The following is a 21,481-nucleotide window of genomic DNA, read 5'->3' on the forward strand; positions in this document are numbered from 1 at the left end:
CAGAACAATAGAGAGTTTTAGCAGTCCGTCCATTCCGTTCGTTACGTTGTCACCGGGTTTACCGGGATCGGTCTGCGCCTGCGCGCGCGGAAGGGCGAGGAGGCGTGGACATGGCGAAGGCAGGCGCACGGAACTAATCCTCCTACCGTGACGAATGCCCAAGTGCCCAGACGGGTCCCGGTAAACACGCTAGCTACGTACGTGACGGAACGGACGGACTGCTAACTTGTCACAGCATCCACTGGGTGCAGGGCTTTGACTAACTCTCCTGGTAAAGAGATACGCGTGAGAATGCGGATCGGCTGAGCGCGTAGCACGACATAGACACATCAACACGCAGACATCACACTTGGACAAAAATAAATCGAGCAAGAAAACCAACGGAATGCACAAGGCGAGCGTTTATAACTGTTACCTTAGAAATACATCTGCGCTTCTTGCTTTTATAGCTCTTTGCCCATGCTGGCCTTGCGCCATTGAACATCAACTATCATCATCTTGCTTTTATAGCCAGCAGCGGAACGTTTAAGTCAGTGGCTTGCCGCAAAAATCAAATATTTTAGCGATAATTTTGGAATGCATTTTGATGTGAGCACACGCAAGTCAGCATGTGGATTTGCAAAAACGTTTTAATCGTGATTTAGAGTTGGGAAAGGGCTGTAGTTATTATGTTCAGTAATTTTGTTACTATCAGTGAATGTTAGTAGTATAAAACGAGCAGCATGACCTAGGCGATTAATGGCAGGACCTACGTACCGTTAATCTGGGGGTAGTAAAGTGTGCAAGAATACAACCCTTCTTGGCATTCTTGTTGACGTTGCCCGACATCGATTTTCGTGTCAGTCGGCGCCACACCGGCACTGTTGCATCGCGGAACTGCTGCTGCTGCTGCTGCAGCCCGCAACAGCCGGGGTCCCGCTCTAGGATGCACTTATGTTCTTCCGGAACTAACGCCAAACCACCTCGGTTCCGTGGGTTAAAGGGACACTGAAGTGATATGTAAACATTGCGGGATTACTAGCGCAAATTGTAGTCCGCAGTCCCCAGGCCATGTTTCGACCACTCTAGGCGCGTTTACGCGATTTTATTTAGTAGAAAAACTAATTCGAAAATGCTTTCCTCCTCTCTTTACGCTCGCCCATTTTCTGTGGCGTTTTCGTGTGACGTCAGGAGGGGATGAGCTGGCAATTGGCTGCGGCGCTACTGCACGGCTCCCCGGCCTTCAGACAGAGTCAGTCGGCCCAGCGTTTTGTCCGCCGGCCGCCAGCGGGTCGTCGCAATCAAAGCGGTTAAAAAAAATTGCTTGGTCGCAATTCGTTCGCTTAGTTGAAACGAAGCCAGGGCACGTTTGTGAATGGAAGAATGTGCCTTTCTTTACTTGGTTTGTTTGTACACTGTACCTAGCTCCAAGTCAAGGCTGCTTCACACAAGCGCTGCACAAGCGCACATGCGACGCTTCGCTGACTGGTACGCCAGTAGCAAAATATAAGGCCTCTTGAAGGCGGGCGAAGAGTCAGCGAAGTCAATATAGGTACTAAGGAAATAAAATCAACTGATATTTTTACCGTACAGCGTAAAACTAGGGCGTGGGAAGCACTTTTTTGCGCTGGGCGAACAAGCACAGCGGTCAGCAGCACGACTACGCATCTGCGAACGCTTTTCCGTCTACGAAATGCAATTGCTAGACGTGAGCTACTGTGGGAACTCGGGCGACGCTTACTGCACGAGCGCGGTACAACAAATAGTCACCTAAGCTGCTTGAAATGCCAAAACTAAATAAAAGTGTAAACCGGTTGTACAATATATTAGCAAGGCTTTCGCATCCCGCTCCGTGGCTCAGTTGTCTAAAACGACAAATGCTATGCAAGGCCACCAACATAACGAGGTCCAAGGGCGCCCCCTCCTCGTTTTCGACCGCTAGATAGCGTATGCCATGGGGGCTCAGCGGGAAATCTTTATGAAGGGTCCTCTGGAGGACATCCCACAAAAATACCGCAGCCCAACAATGCAGAAAAACGTGCTCTATCGTTTCTGGTTGTTTACAAATTGAACACTGAGTTCCCCATGGCACAGATATCCCTCTATCCTGCATCCATGTTCCAACAGACAAGGTGCCTGTGTGTAATTTGAAGAAAAAGGTTTTCACACCAGAGTGAACCTCCATTCTTTTGACGCGCTTTAGCACATTTTGGCCTGGCCCAGCACGGTAATTATACCTATACATAGGGACGGGGAAAACAACATCGCGCATGGCCTGGCTCCACGGTGATGTGGACGCCCGACCTACGCGGCAATGTTTTCGTGAGTCTATATCCCAGTACGTAGAAGTCCAGAAGCGCAAGGCATACACTCCTGAGTGGCTGTCAAGGATGGAACCCTTGACTATGCTTAGGGAATTTTAGAGAGACATCAGCCTTCATATAGGTTGGTGGCTTGTCGTTTGAGTTGCTCATGTGAATAAGTTTGTTTTGTGTTTCTGTATTGTGTCGAAGACCGGCATTAAAAAAAAAAAAAGTGGCTCAGTTGTCTGGAGCGCTGGGTATGTCAGCGCAAGTGTTTTGCAAGTCACGAGTTCGAATCCCCGCGTGTACGTGCTTTTTTTTTTTGCAAGTTTATTGAGTTCACCTTTTTTTGGGCCGCAACGTTCATGGCTACACGAACTAGTTCACAAAACGCGCGCAGGCTGGCACTGGCGCGCTAGCGAGTTCTCGTTGGCGTGCTGTTGCCATAAGCATCGACTGCTTGCAGGCAGTGGGCACAGGCCAGAATGAACAGACCCTTGGCCTGGTGCGAACACGCTTTTTACGATACAGGCATGAGGGAGGCAAGCTCCAAATATGGGAGAAAAGCGCATGACATTTGGGCGTCTGCGGGTACGCGGAGGGCGTTCATGCACTGCGTAGGTCTCGGCTAGTGAATGCTACTACTACAAGCCGTCCTGGGAGGCTTATCTTGTGCATTTTACAGCCGACAACATGGCAGAAGCGCGGTACGATGATTACTGAGATATTCAGAATGCCCATCCAACAACGCCATTGGCTATGTTTTACAGAACCGAAACTTGTTTGATTGCTAACCTTGGGCATCGTCCAATCATGGCGCCCCTCCTCCCAACGTCACAGCCTTAGTTGGTGCGGCCGCCGCAAACCGCGCATGGTAGTTTTTCTTCTTTCGCGCTTTGTAAAATAATTACCGATTTGTCAACCGGATAAACGATGAAAAGTGTGCTAATTTGAGCCAGTCTACGCAGTGCAAGCAAAAACGGGAGCTTGACAAATTCACTTCAGTGTCCCTTTAAAGGCTTGATGAAATTTTGTTTTGACCTAAAGATCATGCGTTTCGTAGCACTCTCAGCTTTTGTTCGGTGAGCAACGATGCATTATTTCCCGAGCTGGCATTTTTCTCTGCCTTTCATTTTTTCGTGACGTTGCCCATGCGTCACAAAGTAGGAGGGAGGCATCTAGGTGATCTCGCTGCGAGCCATGGCTGTCGCCTAGGCGAGGGGGCTGGCTTGGACTTTCATGGTTCGTTCCCGACGGAACGAAAAATGCTTTTCGACGTGTCGGTGATGACCATAGCAACAGCAGCGCGTCAACGGCTGTCCAAGGCCGCACACCTGTGAGACAATACGGCGCCTTCCCGGCGGGATAAACAGTGGAATGCGATCAGTTGCGTCCGCGCTCTCCGCTTCGAGCACTCGGGACTGGATGTCTCTTTGTACGCTTCTTGAATACACCCCCGGCCACATATTTCAGACTGCCGACATTTTGCCAACACTACAATTGAGTAGTCCTGCCCGGCTCCCCCGGGGTCAAGCGTAAGGCTATGCGACGCTTTGAGGAGCACAAGATTTCCCTTTCACGGGCGATAAGTTTCGAAGCCGGCGCGGGCGCGTTTTGCCGATGACAACATCCACGCGCGGAGTTTTAGAATAGCGGCTACCGGAGGCTCACGCTACGGCGGCGGGGAATTCCAGTTAGAAGCCATTTTCATTTCAACCTTCCCGCTTGTTCCCTCTCGTTTCAGCCCGGCGCAAAACGACCTTCCCCTTCAGCCCTTTCCCATTGAGCCCCTTCTCGGCATAGCGTATACCCAGTTCGACTCAGGTGACTCGCACCGAGGAGTGCTATATATGAGAAATAAAGTTACGTCCGACTGTATTTTGACCCCATGCTTCGAGTTACGTACGACGTCACCAAAAGTAAAAAAATGCTTGCGTATGCTGTAACCTGGAAATTGAATTGAAGTTGCGTGAGATGTATTCCACCGTAAAAAAAAAAAAAAAAAGGAACGTTACGGCTGGCGGATTCAAAGTATGGTGACGCCCTATTAACCTGCAACCTTATTGAAATAGCCAGTTTTACGATACGCGGGTCCAGTTAAAAAAATTTAAGCCGTCCCACTCAATGTGAAAGCTGTCGGAAGTGCAGAGCAGTGATTCGCCGTAATGGGCCGCAGCGCCGCTATCCGCTCACGGCTGTCACCAATTTCCCGCCTTCGCAGGGCTCGCGCGCCCCCTGCCCGAAACTGCGCCTGCGGGAGTTCTGTTGTTTTTGTGCTTGCTCCAATTTCGTATGCTGGAGCTGCTTTGCGTCATTTCAAACGCGTAATTCTTTTTTTTTTTTTTTTGCGCGGCTGGAGCCTTTCTGCGTCATTTCGAACGCGCCATTTTTTTTTCTTGCGTGGCTGGAGCCTTTCTGCATCATTTCGAACGCACCATTTCTTTCTTGCGCGGCCGCTTTTTAAAGCCGATAATCTCTCTTGGGCTACTTAAACCCAGAAATTTTGGTCTGTCTGTCCGTGATTCAATTCAGACACCCGGCCAAAGTAAAACAATGCCTGTGCAATAGTCTTATATAGTCACAGCTAAATGTATAATGTTCATACTTGTCAAAATTGTTGAAGAAGAACAAGGCATTATATAATATAAGACAACAAATTAATACAGAAATGACATTTGCAGTGTTCTTTTATAAAAAATCATACATGCTTGATTTTTACGAAAATAAATACTTCATCAACTGCAGAAAAAAAATTCACTCCGCCGTCGCCTCCTGTCGCCCGCGCCACTATAGCTTCTGGCGCCATTTGAAGAAATCAACCGGCAACAGTTACGAAAGGTTCCACTAGATAGTTTCCACGTTCTGCTTGCAACGCATGTAAAGTTAAAGTGAACTACGATATTCTAGTTCACTATAGTTGAGTAGGGAAACGCGGTTCTATAAACGCTGAAGTAGGGCGCCTCGATTCACGCGCGTCTTCGCCGTACGGCAGCGTTGGCATCGAGACACCCGGCCTGGGGCAGTGGAACGCGGTAAATTTGAAATGATTTAAGCAAACCTTTTACGTCTTTACCTTGGGAGGAGCGCGACGCAAGAGGAACAACATAAGAAGTAAGCGGGAAAGCGAAGGGAGGCATTTACTTGGCAAAAGTCGATAAAGACTATCGTCTTTTGTCGACATTTGCAACGAAAGGAGCAGATACGCGGCCATTTTTTTATTATGAAATTCTGTTGTCATGCCACACCGATTGAGCATTGAAAAAACGATAATTCTGCACCCCACAGAACTTCAGAGAAAGCCAGGAAGAGTTAAAGGAAAATTCTGCCAGAAAGGCACATTTGTTTCTTCGCCACCAGTACGGAGGTCGTTTACTTGCGCACGCTGGTAAGATGATTTTAAAATTGGGTATAGCAGTGGATGAACACGATGGTATGAAACGCAGTAACGAAAGTCCCGATAACGGGCACACCATGCGACAGCGGCTATCTCACATGGAGTTTCGTCCCAGTAAAAGCAAACTATTAAAACTGCAGCCAGAACAAACATATTTTTCTCCAACTTCGTGCATAATAAAATATTTAGGCGCTTACATGGGTTGAATTTACGTTTTCCCTCATTAAAAAGTCACCTATCCGCTCTACCGCGGGCGCTTTCAACGACGAATTCAAACGCAAAAACTACATTCGAAATAATACGAGATACACATCTTTTAGCTCGCCAGACACAAGGTACTGTTGAATCGTGTAAATATTAGGAAATATTGTTTAAATGTCAAAGAATTAAATTGATCTACACCGCACAACTTAACGCACAATGCGACCTCCATCGTCAAAAGACACAAGTGATCATGCAAGGATTAATCAGTGGAAGAAAATGACTCACAATTTGAGGCCTCTTTGGGTGTTGGCACTTGGAACATGAGCTTCTCAAAGCCAGGGGCGCTTCTACCCTTGCGGCATATGACTGTTGTGTTTCAGGCCCCTGAATATACACTGCTCTGGGCAGCCGCCGTCCACACAAAAAGCGGCCGTGGACGCAATGGAGGGGATTTAGTTGTGATCGAGGTCAAAGATGACCGCCGGGTCTTTGTTACTGTCGCGACACCGTCTGCCTGTGGCAGAGCTGGTGACCGTCGTGCCTTCACATTTAGCTAGGATAAAGTCAGGGACTGGCTCGGCAAGCCGCAGCGCGCCTTTTTTGTCGACCCGCTGTTCCAGTTTCCTAGGTTAGGGAAAAATACCGCCGAACAAATTTGCCTCATCGCGGGGCCGAAAATGACTGTCGCAACATGGCCTTCGGAACGGGACACTCAGTGCGCGCATTCTAGGCCCATACAATATCCCACTTAAACAAAACCCGCTCGGGCTGGATAGAAACGTGAAAAAGGAAGAATGAAGGGGTGACGCCAGGAAAGGGCATACTTTGCTGTGCGCCTCATTCACAAAGGCCCTCTGCCCATGCACGACATGCATGCAGCTAAACCGCACGTTTCACCCATTAGGTGGAGCCACGTCGCATTCTTCAGTTACCTTGCAGGAGGCTGGAATGCGTGCCCACGGCCGTTTGATCTCCCCCTTTTTAGGAGATGGAGCGGCCGTGGTCAGCCACTGCCGCTTGCACGTTGTTCTGCATGCTTGACGTACAAAGATCGTCTGTTCCCTTTCGGTCCTGCATCGTACCAGTCTTCACCCATCAAGTGACGGTGGTCCATCTTTTTTTCCGCCGCGAGTTAGTGCGGACCACTCCTTGCTTCCCCAGCCACACCGTGACGAGTCAATCTCCTCTGCTGAGAACGACTCAGCCGGCCAATTATTCTCCGTGTGGCGACATGTCACGCACGCCTAAGTTGGCGTCTCGTGCGCTGAGCTTACGCGAAGGCGCCGTCGCTTTTGGGGCTGCACCCCTCCGCAATCATCCCTCAGCGGTTCGTACCCCTCAGACGTTTCGTTTTGTGTAAGCACCCATACGTAGGGTGGACATTGAGTCGTGAATGTGTCGAATAGCGGTACTTTCGAAGGATATGCGCCTTAGTTCACAGGCGACGTACCAGGCATAACAGGCAGCACGGCATCGGCCGAAAAAAATTCGGGGGGGGGGGGGAGCTGAAGCCCGGTCAGCCCCCCCCCCCCCCCCCCCCTGGCTACGCCACTGCTGGGCGGCGAAGTTAGGACAGTCTAAATAGAGGAATAAGAACCATCATTCACTGGAAGTAATCGTACCTAGATTCTCAGCCACATGTTTTTTTTATGGTAGGTTTCGCGTTCAAAAATTTTCAAAGTCCTTCGTCTTACGACAGCGATGTTTGAAACGCCAAGATTTCTTCCGCCGCAAACTGACTACAATGAAAGTCCAGTCGCGCGAAGGATTTCGGCGTCGTCTGCCCATGACGGTAGCCGGCTATGCACTGACTGACCTTGAACCGGCGAGCCTTTTCCCTTTGGCGCCTCGCGACAGAGGGTGCGTCGGTGCCGTGACTTTATCGCGCCGCCGGAGCAAGCCCTGTTGCGCATCCTCAATAATTCTCGCTCCGTGGCCTTGAGTCTCCGGACTCTCCAGACTCGCGATAGTAATCCCGCAATGTTAGCGTTGGTGTCCCTCTAAGAACAGAAACGAGCTTTCCTCGTTATCCCTTGGATGCTGTGGAATTATGCTTTAAATATTTTACGCCCCGCCCCCCCACCTCCTACGGCGGGGCAAAAGATTTCCCCCTCAAGACGAAATTCTGCCAACGGCGTGGCCTATTCAAGAACTAGCCCATGGCCAGCGAAGCAGATTCAGAAAAGGCGCGCAACAGCAAATGTTGGCGCCAATGACAAGGTTCCATCTTACCGCTGTTTACCCCCGGAGTTACTTCCAATTCTGTAGAGATGGTGCCAGTGATGTGATGACGAAAAGGGGCAGTGTCCCCTTTTGTTAGCATGGGCGCTGTCGACGTTTCGGTGCTTCAGGAAACGCAGCGAATTTCGCAACTTCGGCTCGCGAGTTGCGGTCGTCCGCTTCACTTTTCGCCACCCAGCGCTGGTTCTGCTGCAGTGGCGGGCCGCAGCGATCACGCTAAGGCGCTTCGATTCACAGTTGATCGCAGCGATCCGTGCGTCAATGCATCCCGCAAATCTCGTCGTTTTCTGGCATTTGTATGCGATTGCGAAACGGCAAACGCGTTTTCCGCCTTCCGTGAGCGGAGTAGTGCCTTAGAGTGGAGAAAGACGCACCCATACGGAAATTTATACGAGGGTGCCCCCTCCCAAATCCGGACCAATCGTGCAGTTCGAATTCACGAGCTTTCGCTGCACTTGGCGGAACATAGCGATCATAGTGCTGAAGAGTGAATGAAGTGTCATTTGTTGTTGGTGATGAGCACGTGTTGCGTTTTCGGCGGCGACCCCTACAGTTCCATCACTGCCTTACTGGGAGGAGGCAGGGTCTCCTCTCCCAGCGACATGGAGACGCCTTTGTGGTTGTAGCGTTGTTCAGTGGTTCGTCTAAAAGGCCTGCTGAATGGTCTGGTGCGCATTCGCCTTTCGGAGGGGGGGTCTTGCTTGTGCTGCGGCGGATTTCGGTGGGGCTGGGAAGGGGGCGTCGCTTGAACAGCGGCGCTATCGATAGGACCTTGTTCTGTCCGGACCTCGTTGTGCATCAAGCTGCCTCAGACAGCGTTTACGGCTTCGGCTTCGCTGCTGCGCTTTGAATAATAGTGTTTGTTTGCCCAAACGAACTGATTACAGGCGCGGGCCAGCCCAGGCCAAAAAAGGCTTCATGGGCGTAGCGATACGCAAATATTGTGGTCCATGAAGTTAATGAAGACAGGAAATAACAGAACTGATAAAAGCAAAGAAACAAATGAATAAAATAAGAACAATGAACGATAAAAGCAAAGAAACAGATTAATAAAATAAGAACAATGAACGCGAAAAGAAGGTAATAGTAAAAAAAAGTGCCAAAAGCGGTTTAGACGTCATCACGTATGCAGTTCAAAAACTGCGGCTTTAATTTGAGCATGGCTGCACAACGAGTGTGTTGGCAATGCGAAGCAAGGCCTTGCAGACGAAGCCTGTGCCCACTCTTGCGCTTCGTCTGCAAGGCTGCTGAACGAGAACAGTTCGGAGGGAAGAGAGTTACGACCCTCGGTGTGACAAAGGGATCACGAAGGTCACGGTGAGGTGTGCACTGTGCAGTGATCGTGTGACCGAATATATTTCAGCACCACTGTCTGCAGCCGGGTATGCGTAACAACTCGGACACCTACATGCGACTCATGCGATAATTACCATACATTGCAGACCTAAGACATTGGATCTTGTTTTTCCAGAAGGCAGTGCAGAAATAAAAAACCGCAACACACTAAGAAAGTGGCAGATATATTTTGTTTACGGCCGTTCAACGAGTGGAAAACATGACAAGCAACCTTTCGGAGTTCGTGTGACCTGGACAGAAGGGCGAACCGGTTGCTCGTAGAGAACTCCGGCCACGCGTGTTTGTCGATAAGTTCCGCGGGGCCGAGGGGGTTGGAGAACGGGAGCGGACGGCGTTGCTGCGGGTTCGAGCCTCCCGGGGCCGTTACAGCTTCCGCAGCGAGCCTTGCGTTCATCGGGAGAAGTTTCGGGGCCCAGGTTCTGGGGGAGTTGTTTGCCAGAATTGGCACGTCCCAATATTTCTCTTTTGGCAAACATCGCCGCGATGACCCAATGCGTGGCAGGTAGTTGCGGGAGGCGGTCGAGAAGCAGTCACGGGCGCTCCCGGACCATCGGAACAGAGGCAAGAGCGTACGCGTCTGTCCTGCTCCTTTTTTGTTACCTGGAGTGGAACTCGAGGTGACGCTTTCTTTCGTACCTGTGGGGCTACGCGCAAACCTTCCGTTATCCTACCGTGGTCGGCGTAGTTTTGGACGGCTGCTGCGTCCTCGTCCCGTCGTTGGGGCGATCGAGTTTTCCGCCCAGCCGCGGGTATCGCGGGTCGCCATGGCAGCGGCGGCGTGTTTCCGCCGCCATGGCAGCGGCCCCCTCGGTGCGCCAGCGCATCGCCCACTGGGAGCGCCTGCTCGCGACGCCTCCTCTTCCCCAGGTGGGTCCCGGACACGGCCCGGGTTCCTTCGGTGCGCGGGGTCGAGGGGATGGCGGGACCGGACGCTCTAGCCGACTCCGTAGCGGACAGTCGCGCGTTGACGGGAATGTGGGGAAGTCGGGGCGGATCTTGCTCCCGGGTCCGGACGTCGCTGGTGGTGCGCGGCTAAAGGACCTACACGCTGCAGCGAATTAAGGAAGTGGAGTGGAGTGGGGCGCACTGTGCGGTAACATGAATGTCACGAGACTGCGGCGCGCGTTGGCGATAGAACAGTACTGGCAGCGCACGTGTCCCGCCAGTGCACTGACCTGCCGCGGTGGCCGCTGTTTGTTGGAGGCGAAAACGCTGTGTGTCGACATGCACTCTAGTTGGTCTAAAGTGATCCGCAGATCTCCCCTACAACGCACCCATAGCCCGGGTGTAGCTTTGGCGGGTGGCCTCTTTTGGGTGGGCGGAATTGTGTCAGGGCAGTAACTGTGCGCCACAACTGCTGCACGTTGTTTTAGTACAAATAGCGTTTCACTCCCATCGGTGCGTAGAATTCGCCCTGGACCTGCAGACTCAGAACATACTCGCGGAACGAGCTGCCATAATCACTGGCAGGCGGCGGATGCCCAGCCAAAATGAAAAAAAAAAAAAAAAGCCATTGGGAGTCCTGTTAGACGCGTCCAAAACACGATGAACCGATTGGAAGTGCAGTTAGTTCCAGTATTTTGGACGGGTCCAATTGAACTTCCAATGGGTTTTTTTCGCTGGGATATGTCGGTCACCCAACGCACTTAGCCATGCTTTAAGTAAAATTCTCCCTATTTCTCTCTCTCTATTTCTCTTTTTGCATCCTAAAAAAATGCAGAAATTCAGAGAATTGTTTACTAATGCGCAGCATTCTTTTGGCGCTTGTCGGAGTTAGTTTTTTACAGCCAGATATGGCTGTAGCGAAAGATGTTGGCTTCCTTTTTTATTTTTAAGTTTTCGTTTGTTTCTTTTCGCCATTGATGTAAATTTAACCACTATAGCGACGAAGTGCTTTTACTTCGCCATGGTTATACTTTGCAAAGATGCGAGGCGTAATGCATCGTTGGTTCATTTTCACTATGTGTGATTCGTACTCACAGTCTTCTTTTGCGGACTTTCTTTTCAGCCTTCAGGATTTGTGGGAGGTGCATATTTTTGATTTTGATCAGATCATTTTTGTGAAAATTTAATGATTTTGATTTTTTTCTAAACTTTTGTTGGACCAATTATCTCCATTTATGCTGTTATAATGATACGGGGTAACTTGCGCCGTGTCTGCATTTTTGTGGAAGCAGGGCGTTGCACGGTTTGTTCATTTTCACCATTTTTTATTCGCACTTCAACCATTCTTTTGGGGACTTTTTTCGGTTCTTGGGGGAGGTGTGCATATTTTAAGTGCGGAGCAACGAATGGGGCCCGACTCGTCCAAGGTCCCGGTGTCTAGCCAGTCCGTCGCAGTGACCCGTAACCCAGCAATTTCTCCACATGTGGAAACATATTATGTTTCCACATGTGGAGAAATTGCCCTTAATAAAACACCTAATAAAATCGCTGCCACCTGTGGTGTGGTGTTTAGGACCGGTACCACCAGAGCTTTTCCTGGCACAGCAGTTTTCTTTTGCACCTTCAGGAGGCATCGCGGGTGTCAGAGTACACACCGAGCATGCACGCGTGGAAAGCCGGTCTCACCACGGCAGGTCCGGCGGGTCGGTCCCTGTCGATGTGTGCATGTTGGAACACCACATCCCTCTGGCGAATCACTGCTCCGCACTTGGCAGTTTTCACAGTGCTTGGATTGTTTGTGTGTCGGATTATTTTTGTGAAAGTTTTATTGCTTTTATTTTTCTTTTATTGCTCGGTCTTTCAAAATCACGTTCGGCCAGTTATCTCCATTTGTGCTCCTAAAGCGATTATGAAAAGTTGCTTCCGCCAAATCTGCATTTTTATCGAAATGTGGGGCATCGCACGGTTTGCACACTTTCGATATTTTTATTCGTATTTCGAACATTCTTTTGTGGACATTCTTTGTTTGGTGTTCAGTTTTTGGGTGAGCTGTACAAGAGCCATATTTTTGATTTTGTCAGATCAATTTTGTGATCATTTTATTTTTCAATTTGTCTTATTTTTTGCTTTTTCAAAATTGTGTATGTCGAAGTATCTCCATTATTTTAACGATTAAAGGTGTTACTTTTGCCATACCTGCATTCCTGTGGAAATGCAGGGCATTACACAGTCCTGGCTGAGGGGGGTACTCATTAAAATTGCCTTGTTGCTCGCCATAGGTGTTGTCTGTTTTAGTCCAGGCAGCGAAGGCAGCATTTGCTCGTCCTCCTTGATCCGCATCTTCCATGGCTGCACTCAGCACCGCTGCGGGTGCTGCACACGGGGATTCCCAGCTCGACCATGATTTTTCCGTCCCCTGTCCATGCGCAGCAGTGCTATGTGTGGGAATACACTAGGCCACGCCCGTTTTTGCGGACATGTGAACTGCGCGATGAAAGAGTGTGAAGCTTTGGGGGTCAGTGCTCACGTACCTGTGAGATCTCTGGATACGAACCCAGTGTGGGTATCTTCTACCCTAAAGAACCTTTGTTTCAACACGTCATTTGGGGAAAGGGGGGGGGGGGGGGGGCTGTAAAATTGCCGTGTACTGCTTTTTTACACTGAGATTGTTTACCCGTAGCCTTTATTTACCAGCATGTGAGTATTTTTTGTTCCGATGGGGTTCATGCGTAATTAAACCTGGCACAGTGAAAGCCGCTTGTGTCAAACCCACACATTTCGAATTGCAAACAGCTGGAAATTTCGTCGGAAGTTTGCGGGAGCATTGCGTGCATGTATATTGCTGCATGGCGGCAGGACACAGGTGAGAGGAACTGTGGCAGATGATGGATGATCTAGTGTGTACATGATGCACCAGCGGTGAGGACAGAGCGCGCGTAGGCTGCACACCAGCCACCCCTTCGTCGTCGTCATTGTTGTCGTGGGTGGCATTGTCTGCCATGTCCCGTGACAGCATGTTGAGTTCCGATGCGAACTGAAGAGTATAGCTGTCGTCCTTAAAGCATGCTTGTTACTTTTGTCGTGCTTCGAAGATAAGCTTAAGCCAGAGTGGCAACGAGCCGACAGTTTGGGGCAGTGTTAGTTTGGTAAAGCTGCCCAGCAGCGTATCAGAAAAAAAAGTGACCCGTCGAAACATGTGTTTCAAACTTTGTTTTTGCTTGTCACTGCAGGTGTTGCTTTCTCTTCCCTCCTAAAGGAGTGTTTCACGCTCCACGGTGGCTTCGTGGCCACTTCATGCAGATGGAGGCGAAAAGTGTGTTAAGATTTTTACGCACGTTCAAAGTCCACAGCTGGTCAGAATTAACCCAAAGCCTTCCACTACGGCGTGCCTCAGAGCCTAAGAGTACCGCACACCTTTTTTCACCCAAAGTAGCCTTGTGTCAAGCACGGTACAGGCAGGCTCAAAACCAAATGGGCTTTCAGTGTTCCCACTCCAGTTTTAATGCCACTGCATAAGCAAGTTACAAAGCACATGGGATTTTTGCTTCCACATGTGCATAAAATCTCTTCTGCCAGGTATGCGGCATCATATCTTTTACGTCTGCACAGTACAGTCGGCATCAAATTACTTTTAATAATTTTCGTAAGTAAACCTACCTGCACATCACAATCGGGGGGGGGGGGGGGGGGGGGGGGGGGGGGGGCGCGTTAGAGTCGTGCAAATATGGTATTCTTAGGCGGGTAAAACTTCCAAAATCTGGCATTCTTTTGTTTAAACTAAATTTTCTGTTCATGCCGATCTTTTTTATCCTTGGGAGCAATTGCTCGCTGCCCGTGCAGTATATCCTGGCACAGTGCACATGGCTAGATGGTCTGCTTCTTGTCTGTCCCACCTATATTTTTCTTTCGTGTGCTGTTTTCTCAGTGCGCTTTTCCGCTGTGGTGGAAACTGGTGTCACTGTGATTCTAGTGGAAACGTGGGTGTTTCGTTTAGAGCCCATGTGTTGTGCATTTTGTATGTCGTAATGTTGAGGTACTGGACTGTTTTCTCGTTTGCGATTCCTTTTGAACTCGACATACTCTGCTTTTGGGTCCACCATTGTTTGATGTTCTTACCAGCAGTTTCTTCCGCACTTGCTCATCAGGTAATACTCTCCGGCCTGTTTTTTCCTCGTTGCAAACAAGCTCCCGACGACTGTTGGGCATAAGCCAGTTGCCAGAAGTGGAAGTGGTGGGTTTACGGAATAACAAACGAAAGAAAAAAAACGGTCTGAGGAGCACCCTCGGAAGCTTTGTGGCCTGAACACTCCTTCCAGTTTTTCCCTGCAAGTAATGGCAGTGAGCCGTTGTCTGTCCCAGCTACGCCAATGCGGATGCTGTGTTCTTCCTTCGCACAGTGGGCCATTTGATGTTTTGAATTTCTGAACGAATAAATACGAGAGCCAGCTGTCGATAGAACACCACATATCTGTTACGATGTGAAAGCGTCCCCCAAAGCCACGGCGGGAACCAGGGGTTGGTGTTGGGTGGCACTCAGCGCTCAGCATTGTCAAGAGACGGCTTTGGTTTATTGCTGCAAAGTTTACGTCACTGCATTGCTTGGTAGGCTTAGCCGCTTCACAAAGGAGCCTGTTGTGGCAGCTCACGGCACGGGTTCGATTCCCGGCTGCTGTGGCTGGGAGACCGTGGTAGGGAAAACTGGGTGATGTAGCTGAGATGTAGCTGATGTAGCTGTAGCTGATGCCACTTCACACGCGTGGCTAGGTTAGCGGCTGGCACGGCACCGACAGCGTTCATGAACTGATGCACGCAGCCACTGTACAGGCCCCACTGATCGCCAGAATGGTATTCTTGGCAAGGAAAGCAGTTCCACGTGCAGTAAAGGAGCTCATGGTATGGCCGAGAATCGCAATAAAAGTCGCTATCTGCGCCTCTATTGGCGGCGGTCCTCAAACAGCCACCGTAATTGTAGGCATAATGCCTTCGGTGGAAACTAAGCCTCTTCATTTTAGCGGAAACCAACGCCTCCGCTGGCCCCTACAGTGTTATACATATGCGCAAAATGATGACGTCGTGGTGTGGTTCGGCCGTATATGCCGTCCGGGCTCAAAGAAATGGGAAACGAAATTGAAGGTTTTCAGGCTGTTCTGGGTAAGCAATTATCACGCACTCAACTAATTAAAGGTGTGTCTTAGCATCGTTAGGCCATAGAGCTTAGATAAATGCCATAAAAGTACAATATGTAAAGATTGGGTATCAGTGCTCCTGTAGAGAACCTCAGGGGACCTAACCAAATCCACAGCCCTCCGCTGCGGTGCACCGCAGTTTCTTTCCTCTGCGGCTGCTTCCCATGCGTCTTCTGCGCGTAGATTGCCAATTTCCTGTGTGCATTGCTAAACCAGGGAACCCGTGTATAGCAATGGGCAAAAACAAAACAAAAAGGTGCTTCACCAAATGCCGTTCTTTGGGGAAAACACGGGCTTTGCGGAAATAAATGGATGAACACGGGGTGAGAAGGGACAAGATTTCACCTCCTGTATTGCCCGGGGTGAGCCTCCTCCCCCCCGTTTTTTTTTTTTATTCAATGCTGACGCTGTTTTCACCAAAGATGCAAGAACATGCCCAGCAAGTTATGCTTTTCAATTTGCGTGTCTTGCGGCCAGTGCCCACGATCGATGCAGTTTGTTTGGGCTGTGACGCCTACATCTTGACCGTGTTCAAAAGAAAAGCGGTGCTGTCAAGACTCTCGACGTCAGTTGTCACCGTGAAACGGTAAGTGGTAAGCGTGTGCCACGGGCACGACCAGGCACTCCCGAGAGCACAAAGGAGGAGGCGGAGGAGCAAAAAGAAGGGCCATCAGTGGGATTTGTGCGACAGTAATGCGTTGGCATTGGTGCTCCCCGGTGCCACCCATTTGTGCCTTCCCAGTCCGCACAGAATGGCAATGCGGACTCCTGTTTGAGGTTTGGAACGAGCGTTAGTGCAAAGTCACTGCCCAAATGGCATTGCCTGTGCTCACTCCTTGCGGCTTTGCCGCATAGCCTCGGCATTCGTTTGCGGAAGCTGATGTGCAGAAACACGTGTGAGGCCTCCGTGTCTCGGTGTTTTGGCCCACGCCACGGGCCGGCTCCTGCTCACTGGGAGAGCAGCTGATGCTGGGACAGCACATGGGTTCCTGTCAAGAGCTCTTAATGAACGCTCTCTCTCTCTGGCTTTGTTTGAGCTGCGTGTTCTCTCCGCAGGTGCTGTCTGCGGGAAATCGCTGCCAGCGGCTCGAGCGAGTTCTCGAGCAATGCCCCTGCGGGAAAGAGGTAAGGCTTCCCTGCCCTCTTGGTGCCGCCAGGACACGAGAGTCTGCCAGCTGGACAATGGCAATGGTGGACGAGGGTGGGGCAGCTATTTGGTGTAACCGAAAAAATGACGACACTCCCTAACGAGAGTGCAGCTCTTTATTTTGATGTTTTTTATTTAGGTGTTTTTGTTTTTTATTGGGGCGAAGGATTTGAGGGAGACATGCGTATGCTCTGGCACCATCTCGTTTCCGCGGGTGACACATACAGCACCGTTTTTCCAATTACGGTGTTGCTGCACACGTTCACTAAAGAAGTCATTGGTGCACGGACTGTGGTGCTGTTCTGCCCTGGCACCGCATTTGAGGGTGCAGGCTGTCTTTCACGGCCCTTTCCCGTCTTTCACGGCTCTTCCTCTCGCGCCATGTCCACCCTCCCCCACTTTTGCGGTCTCTCATCCCCGGCTTCCCGCTTGCTCCTCGGTTGGCCTGGCACTGTGCTCGGACCAGGAGCCCAGATGCGTCTTCAGGAACTGGGTGCACGGCAGTGCACGGGCAGCGCTGAGAAAACTCAAATGGGTTGAGGATGGGGCGCCAGTGCAGTTTGAAGGGCACCCGCTGCCATATTCCCCTGCCCTTCCTTTGGCTGTGGCTTGAGCGTGCAGTGTGCAAGATGTAGGGGAGCCTCAGGGGTTCTCGCCTTGGAGGGTGGGACGGGAACCTGTGGCTGCCCTGTGGTGCTTGAGCCTGGGGGAGCGAGACCGGGGAGTTGGCCACCGTGCAGAAAGGGAGGGAGTGAAGATGCCAGCGCTGGTCTGAAGGTGTTCTTCGTGGGAACAACGTGGCTTTTAGTTCTTGCCTGCAAGGCCGCCGCTTGGCAATACATGAGGACTTGTTGGTAAATATGATTCAAACTCGTTGGCTGCAAAGGTATTTTGGGCGAGTGAGCAGGTGGGGGTGGGGCCATGTGGAGGGGCTTTACTCAGACAACTCTGTGACGCTGGCAGCGGGACATGGTGGCCGCCATTGTTAGAATGGCAACTAGAATGGCACCTGCAGCCAAATCACTCGGCAGCTGCCAAACGAAGAAAACTGGGAGAAGGGGAGCAAACGTGGGGTCCCGTGATTGGGGCGGCTTTTCAGCAGCCATTTCCTACTCTGCTGTGGCGGGTTGTTTGCTGTGCTGTGAAGGAACGCGGCGTTGCCTCGCAGGAGCCGGACCCACAGCCGGAGGAAGAGCCAACGGACCTGGCCTCTGCCCTGGCATCCCTGGAAGCTGAGCGGAAGAGGTGCCACTGCTTGCCACCCTTTGCCGTCTCTGTGTTCGCATACGCGCGTGGGCACCAGGGTGCGGACCTCTGCACGCTCGCCTCTGCAGCAGCAGCTGGACGGGGCTCGGGCAGTAGCGCTGGTGCGGCTGGCAGGCTTGTTGGGAATTGTGCGAGTAGCTGGGAAGGCTGGAATCCCTCGGTGCAAGCTGCCGGACAGCCAGTGATCGCTTCAGTCGGGCTCTTGGCAGGGCAGAGGTGGGAGGCGTGGCCCGCTCACCGGTGCCACTGCGCCAAGTGCCGGGAGGGGCATGCTTAGTTGCCCGCTTGGATTTGATGGCGTAGCGTTTTCCCTTCCTTGCTGAGGAAAGAGGTCAGTCATGATCTTGGAGGGGTCTTGGGGTTGGTGGTGCATGGGCCGGCTACTTTTGTGTGGCTGTGGCCATCACATGCCCGGCCCGGTTTACGCGGGGACCACAGCCTGACGCATCTGGGAGAATCGCAGCCTTTAGTGGCCACTGGAAAGCTCCAGCAGCCTATGGGGTGGCGGCCGGGATTTTCTTTTCAGGCCACCACTTATTATGACACAAGCTGCGAACTAGCGCTGAAGAAAAACTTTATCGTGAAATGTTGGGCAGAGCATTGAGTCTCCGAAATAGGAATATTTACTTTTAATTAATGAGCCTGATGTGGCTTTACTGGGCTGAGTCGATTCAGGCTTTCAGCAAATATAACCACAGGAAAAGGTAGCCTTGGGTGGCAGGGAACTTCTAGGGGCCTGTGTTACACGTAGGTGCGCAGGCTTGATGCAAAAGTTTCAAAAAATAGCAAAGATGACAACATGGAAGGCAAAACAAGGCAGCGAAAGCTGTTGGAATGAAGCACATGTAGGGTGCAGTAACAAAGGTAACCAAAAAGGGCGTGATGAAATACGGGTTTCAGTTTTGGATGCCTTGTGTGGCAATCCCTTGTGACCGCTTGAGATGCCACTGGCTGGCCTAAACTGGTTGCAAACACAGCCGACAGGGTGTAATGGCAAATGGCTGCCGCACAGTGGCTAGCATTTGTGGATGTCCTGCTGTGTGCTGGCCGCTTGCTTGGTGTGATTTCCACTTCAGCACGAGACCCTCACTGCTGCTGATGACTGGGACAGTCTGAGCTACGGTCTTGATTTCAAGGTCACCTGCTGTACCAAAGGCACTGCCTCGAGCTCTGTGGTATTCTGGGGCGTCTTTTGAGGGGGGCCATCAACCAGTCATTTCCTTTTGAGAACACAAATTGTGGTTGATGTATCCTAAAGTTGTGGGAACCTGTGCGAAGAAATATTTGCACATTATGCACCTAGGTGTCCACTAACTCTGTTCTTTTTCCTAATCTTTTTCTCCAAGCACTGCACCTGCCCATCTTTACTGCACTGGGGTGGATTTGTGCGGTAAATCCAGAAGAGTGAGCATATCTTATGGCAACACTGCACTTTGTTTTCCATTCTTTTCACGTGTAATCTTTGAATAAATCGGAGCACTTTAACGCTTTGAGCTGCCACAATTCAACCCCAGTTGAGTAGAATAGCAAAAGAAAAAGAAAGAAAAAGTGAGGTGTGTTTGAGTGTCCCCTGGCGGCCCTAGCAAGCAGTGCTTTTTTCCTTGCCTGTGGATGTGTGTGCGGTGCAGCCGGCGGGAGGTGATGCAGCTGAACGTGGTGCTGCGCGAGCACCTGGAGATCACGACCCGCACCAACGAGGAGCTGACGCGAGAGGTGCGCGAGCTCACCGAGGAGTGGCAGCAGCAGGCCTCCTCGCAGCTCCCCGGGCAGCAGCAGCCGCAGGTGGGCAGCATCCCTGGCGGGCAGGGCTTGGTTGGCATCTCTTCCTCAGCCGGTTGGGCCGGCCTGATTGCTGTCCCTCTGAAGGCCTCCACTTCAAAAATTTGCAAAAATTTGCAGACAAAGGACGTGACGGGCACCACCCATCCTGTCCAGCTAGCACCTGTCCTCATGTGCCACGTCCGTTGTCTGAAAAGTTTGTACACGGAAGGCCAACTAGCGGTGTATGCACAAGGCCCGAAAAATGCCGGAGAGTTTTGGTGAAACCCTCGTACGCATGTCGCTGCTACTGTTAACAAGCGTCTGTTGTTTGAAGCTTTGTTTGATCAGAAAGAGACAACGAATTTGGTACACACACATTTTTTGCATTTATTCGAGTGCTCAAGACTTAAGACGCTTGTATCAAAGCTCCAGGAAAAGGAAAAAAAAAGCATGTGTAGAGCAGTTATGCAGCCACTGATTATTGTGATTGATTGTCAGAGCAAGGATGTGAACGGAAGCAAAAATAAGGAGGGCAGGATTGCTGTTAGCAGCCAGACTGCACAGGGAAAGCAATGTTCACGCTAAATCCATGTGAAATGACTGGGGTGCCCCAGACTTGCCCGCCTGTTTACCCTCTTGCGTGCGCCAGATTCCACTAGTCAGTCAGCAGCTTTTGATGCCCTCAGTGAACAGGGAATCTCCTTGGAAGCCTCGTGCCGTGGACGAATGCCGTCTTCAACATATTGGAATGCCAGCTCTCTGTCCCACAGGCTGCTGCGTGCAAGCCCCCTACTCTTCAGCTACCACTCGGGCGTACCTCAGGGCTCAGTTCCTTGCCTACTGTTACTCATTGTGTGCACTGCTAAGGTAATGGGATCATCCAGTGACTGTGATCAGCTTAATGGGGATGCTTTTCAAGCCCATACTACCTGCTCTGCATGGTTAATTAAGGGGAGGTGCGGGCTGCTGTGGGTGAGGCACTTGTTGCAGAACGTGTGGCCCGTGTGAAACCTCGGATGCAGTGTGCCCCGCTGGGTGGCCCGTTGGGCGTGTGTGCAAGCCCTGCTCCCCTGTGTGCAGCATGACGACCCCGTCCTGGTGTCCCAGTGGCAGCAGGAGCTGCAGCAGCTGCGTGGGGACCTGGGCCGGCTGCGCCAGGCGGTGCTTGCCGACCTGTCCGGCCTGGGAGGGGCCCTGGCCAGGCTCCGCACGGACTGCCAGGGGGCCGTGGCCGCCGGGGACCTCTCGGCAGACAGGTGCTGCCCCATCCCGTCGTGGCAGCGCGGTGGGATCGCAGGAGAGCTGCCTCGGTTCCTATGACAAAGGGCCAAGCCTGTTACTTGACAAGTATAGAAGCGCAAGGGGCAGCGCACTGGTGTGTTTGAAGCACGCAAACTTCAACGGGCAGAGAAGCGTTTGCCAAGGAGGCCAGAGGTGCACTGCCTGGCTTGTCAAAAAGAGAGATCTCTGCTGTCCTGGAAACAGTAGGCGAGTCTTGCCAGCAGTCAAAACAAGTGCCAGCACATTCGAAGCAGAGTCGAATACGCGCAGGCAGAAGCACTCCTGCAGAGTTGTAGAGGCAATGAGTGAGCCCCCGTGGCAAACCTGTGCATGCACAAGAGGGCTCTGGCCACGCCACATTCTCCATGACTGGCACGCGTCAGTGGTCTTTGCCTCACGCCACTGGTGCTGTGCAGGAGAGTGGCATGCTGTGGAGGCCTGCGCGCTGCATCAACACGCACAGAGCCTGCACACGGAG

At 51.4% G+C, this 21,481-nt stretch overlaps 1 protein-coding gene across 3 annotated transcripts in view; it reads left to right on the forward strand.

Moving 5' to 3' along the window:
- The window catches only part of LOC144168696 (uncharacterized), a 175,076-nt gene that overhangs the window by 51,524 nt on the left and 102,071 nt on the right, over nt 1–21,481 (forward strand). For all 3 annotated transcript variants that reach the window (XM_077697635.1, XM_077697634.1, XM_077697636.1), the window contains 4 exons: nt 16,605–16,673; nt 17,864–17,940; nt 19,590–19,743; nt 20,803–20,978. In XM_077697635.1, the coding sequence (XP_077553761.1) occupies nt 16,605–16,673; nt 17,864–17,940; nt 19,590–19,743; nt 20,803–20,978 (476 nt within the window). The remainder of the gene's footprint in view (nt 1–16,604; nt 16,674–17,863; nt 17,941–19,589; nt 19,744–20,802; nt 20,979–21,481) is intronic.

This window comes from Haemaphysalis longicornis, unplaced genomic scaffold, assembly GCF_048455015.1.
Source record: "Haemaphysalis longicornis isolate Haplotype H1 unplaced genomic scaffold, Haemaphysalis longicornis Haplotype H1 scaffold_2, whole genome shotgun sequence".
Lineage (NCBI taxonomy): Eukaryota > Metazoa > Arthropoda > Arachnida > Ixodida > Ixodidae > Haemaphysalis > Haemaphysalis longicornis.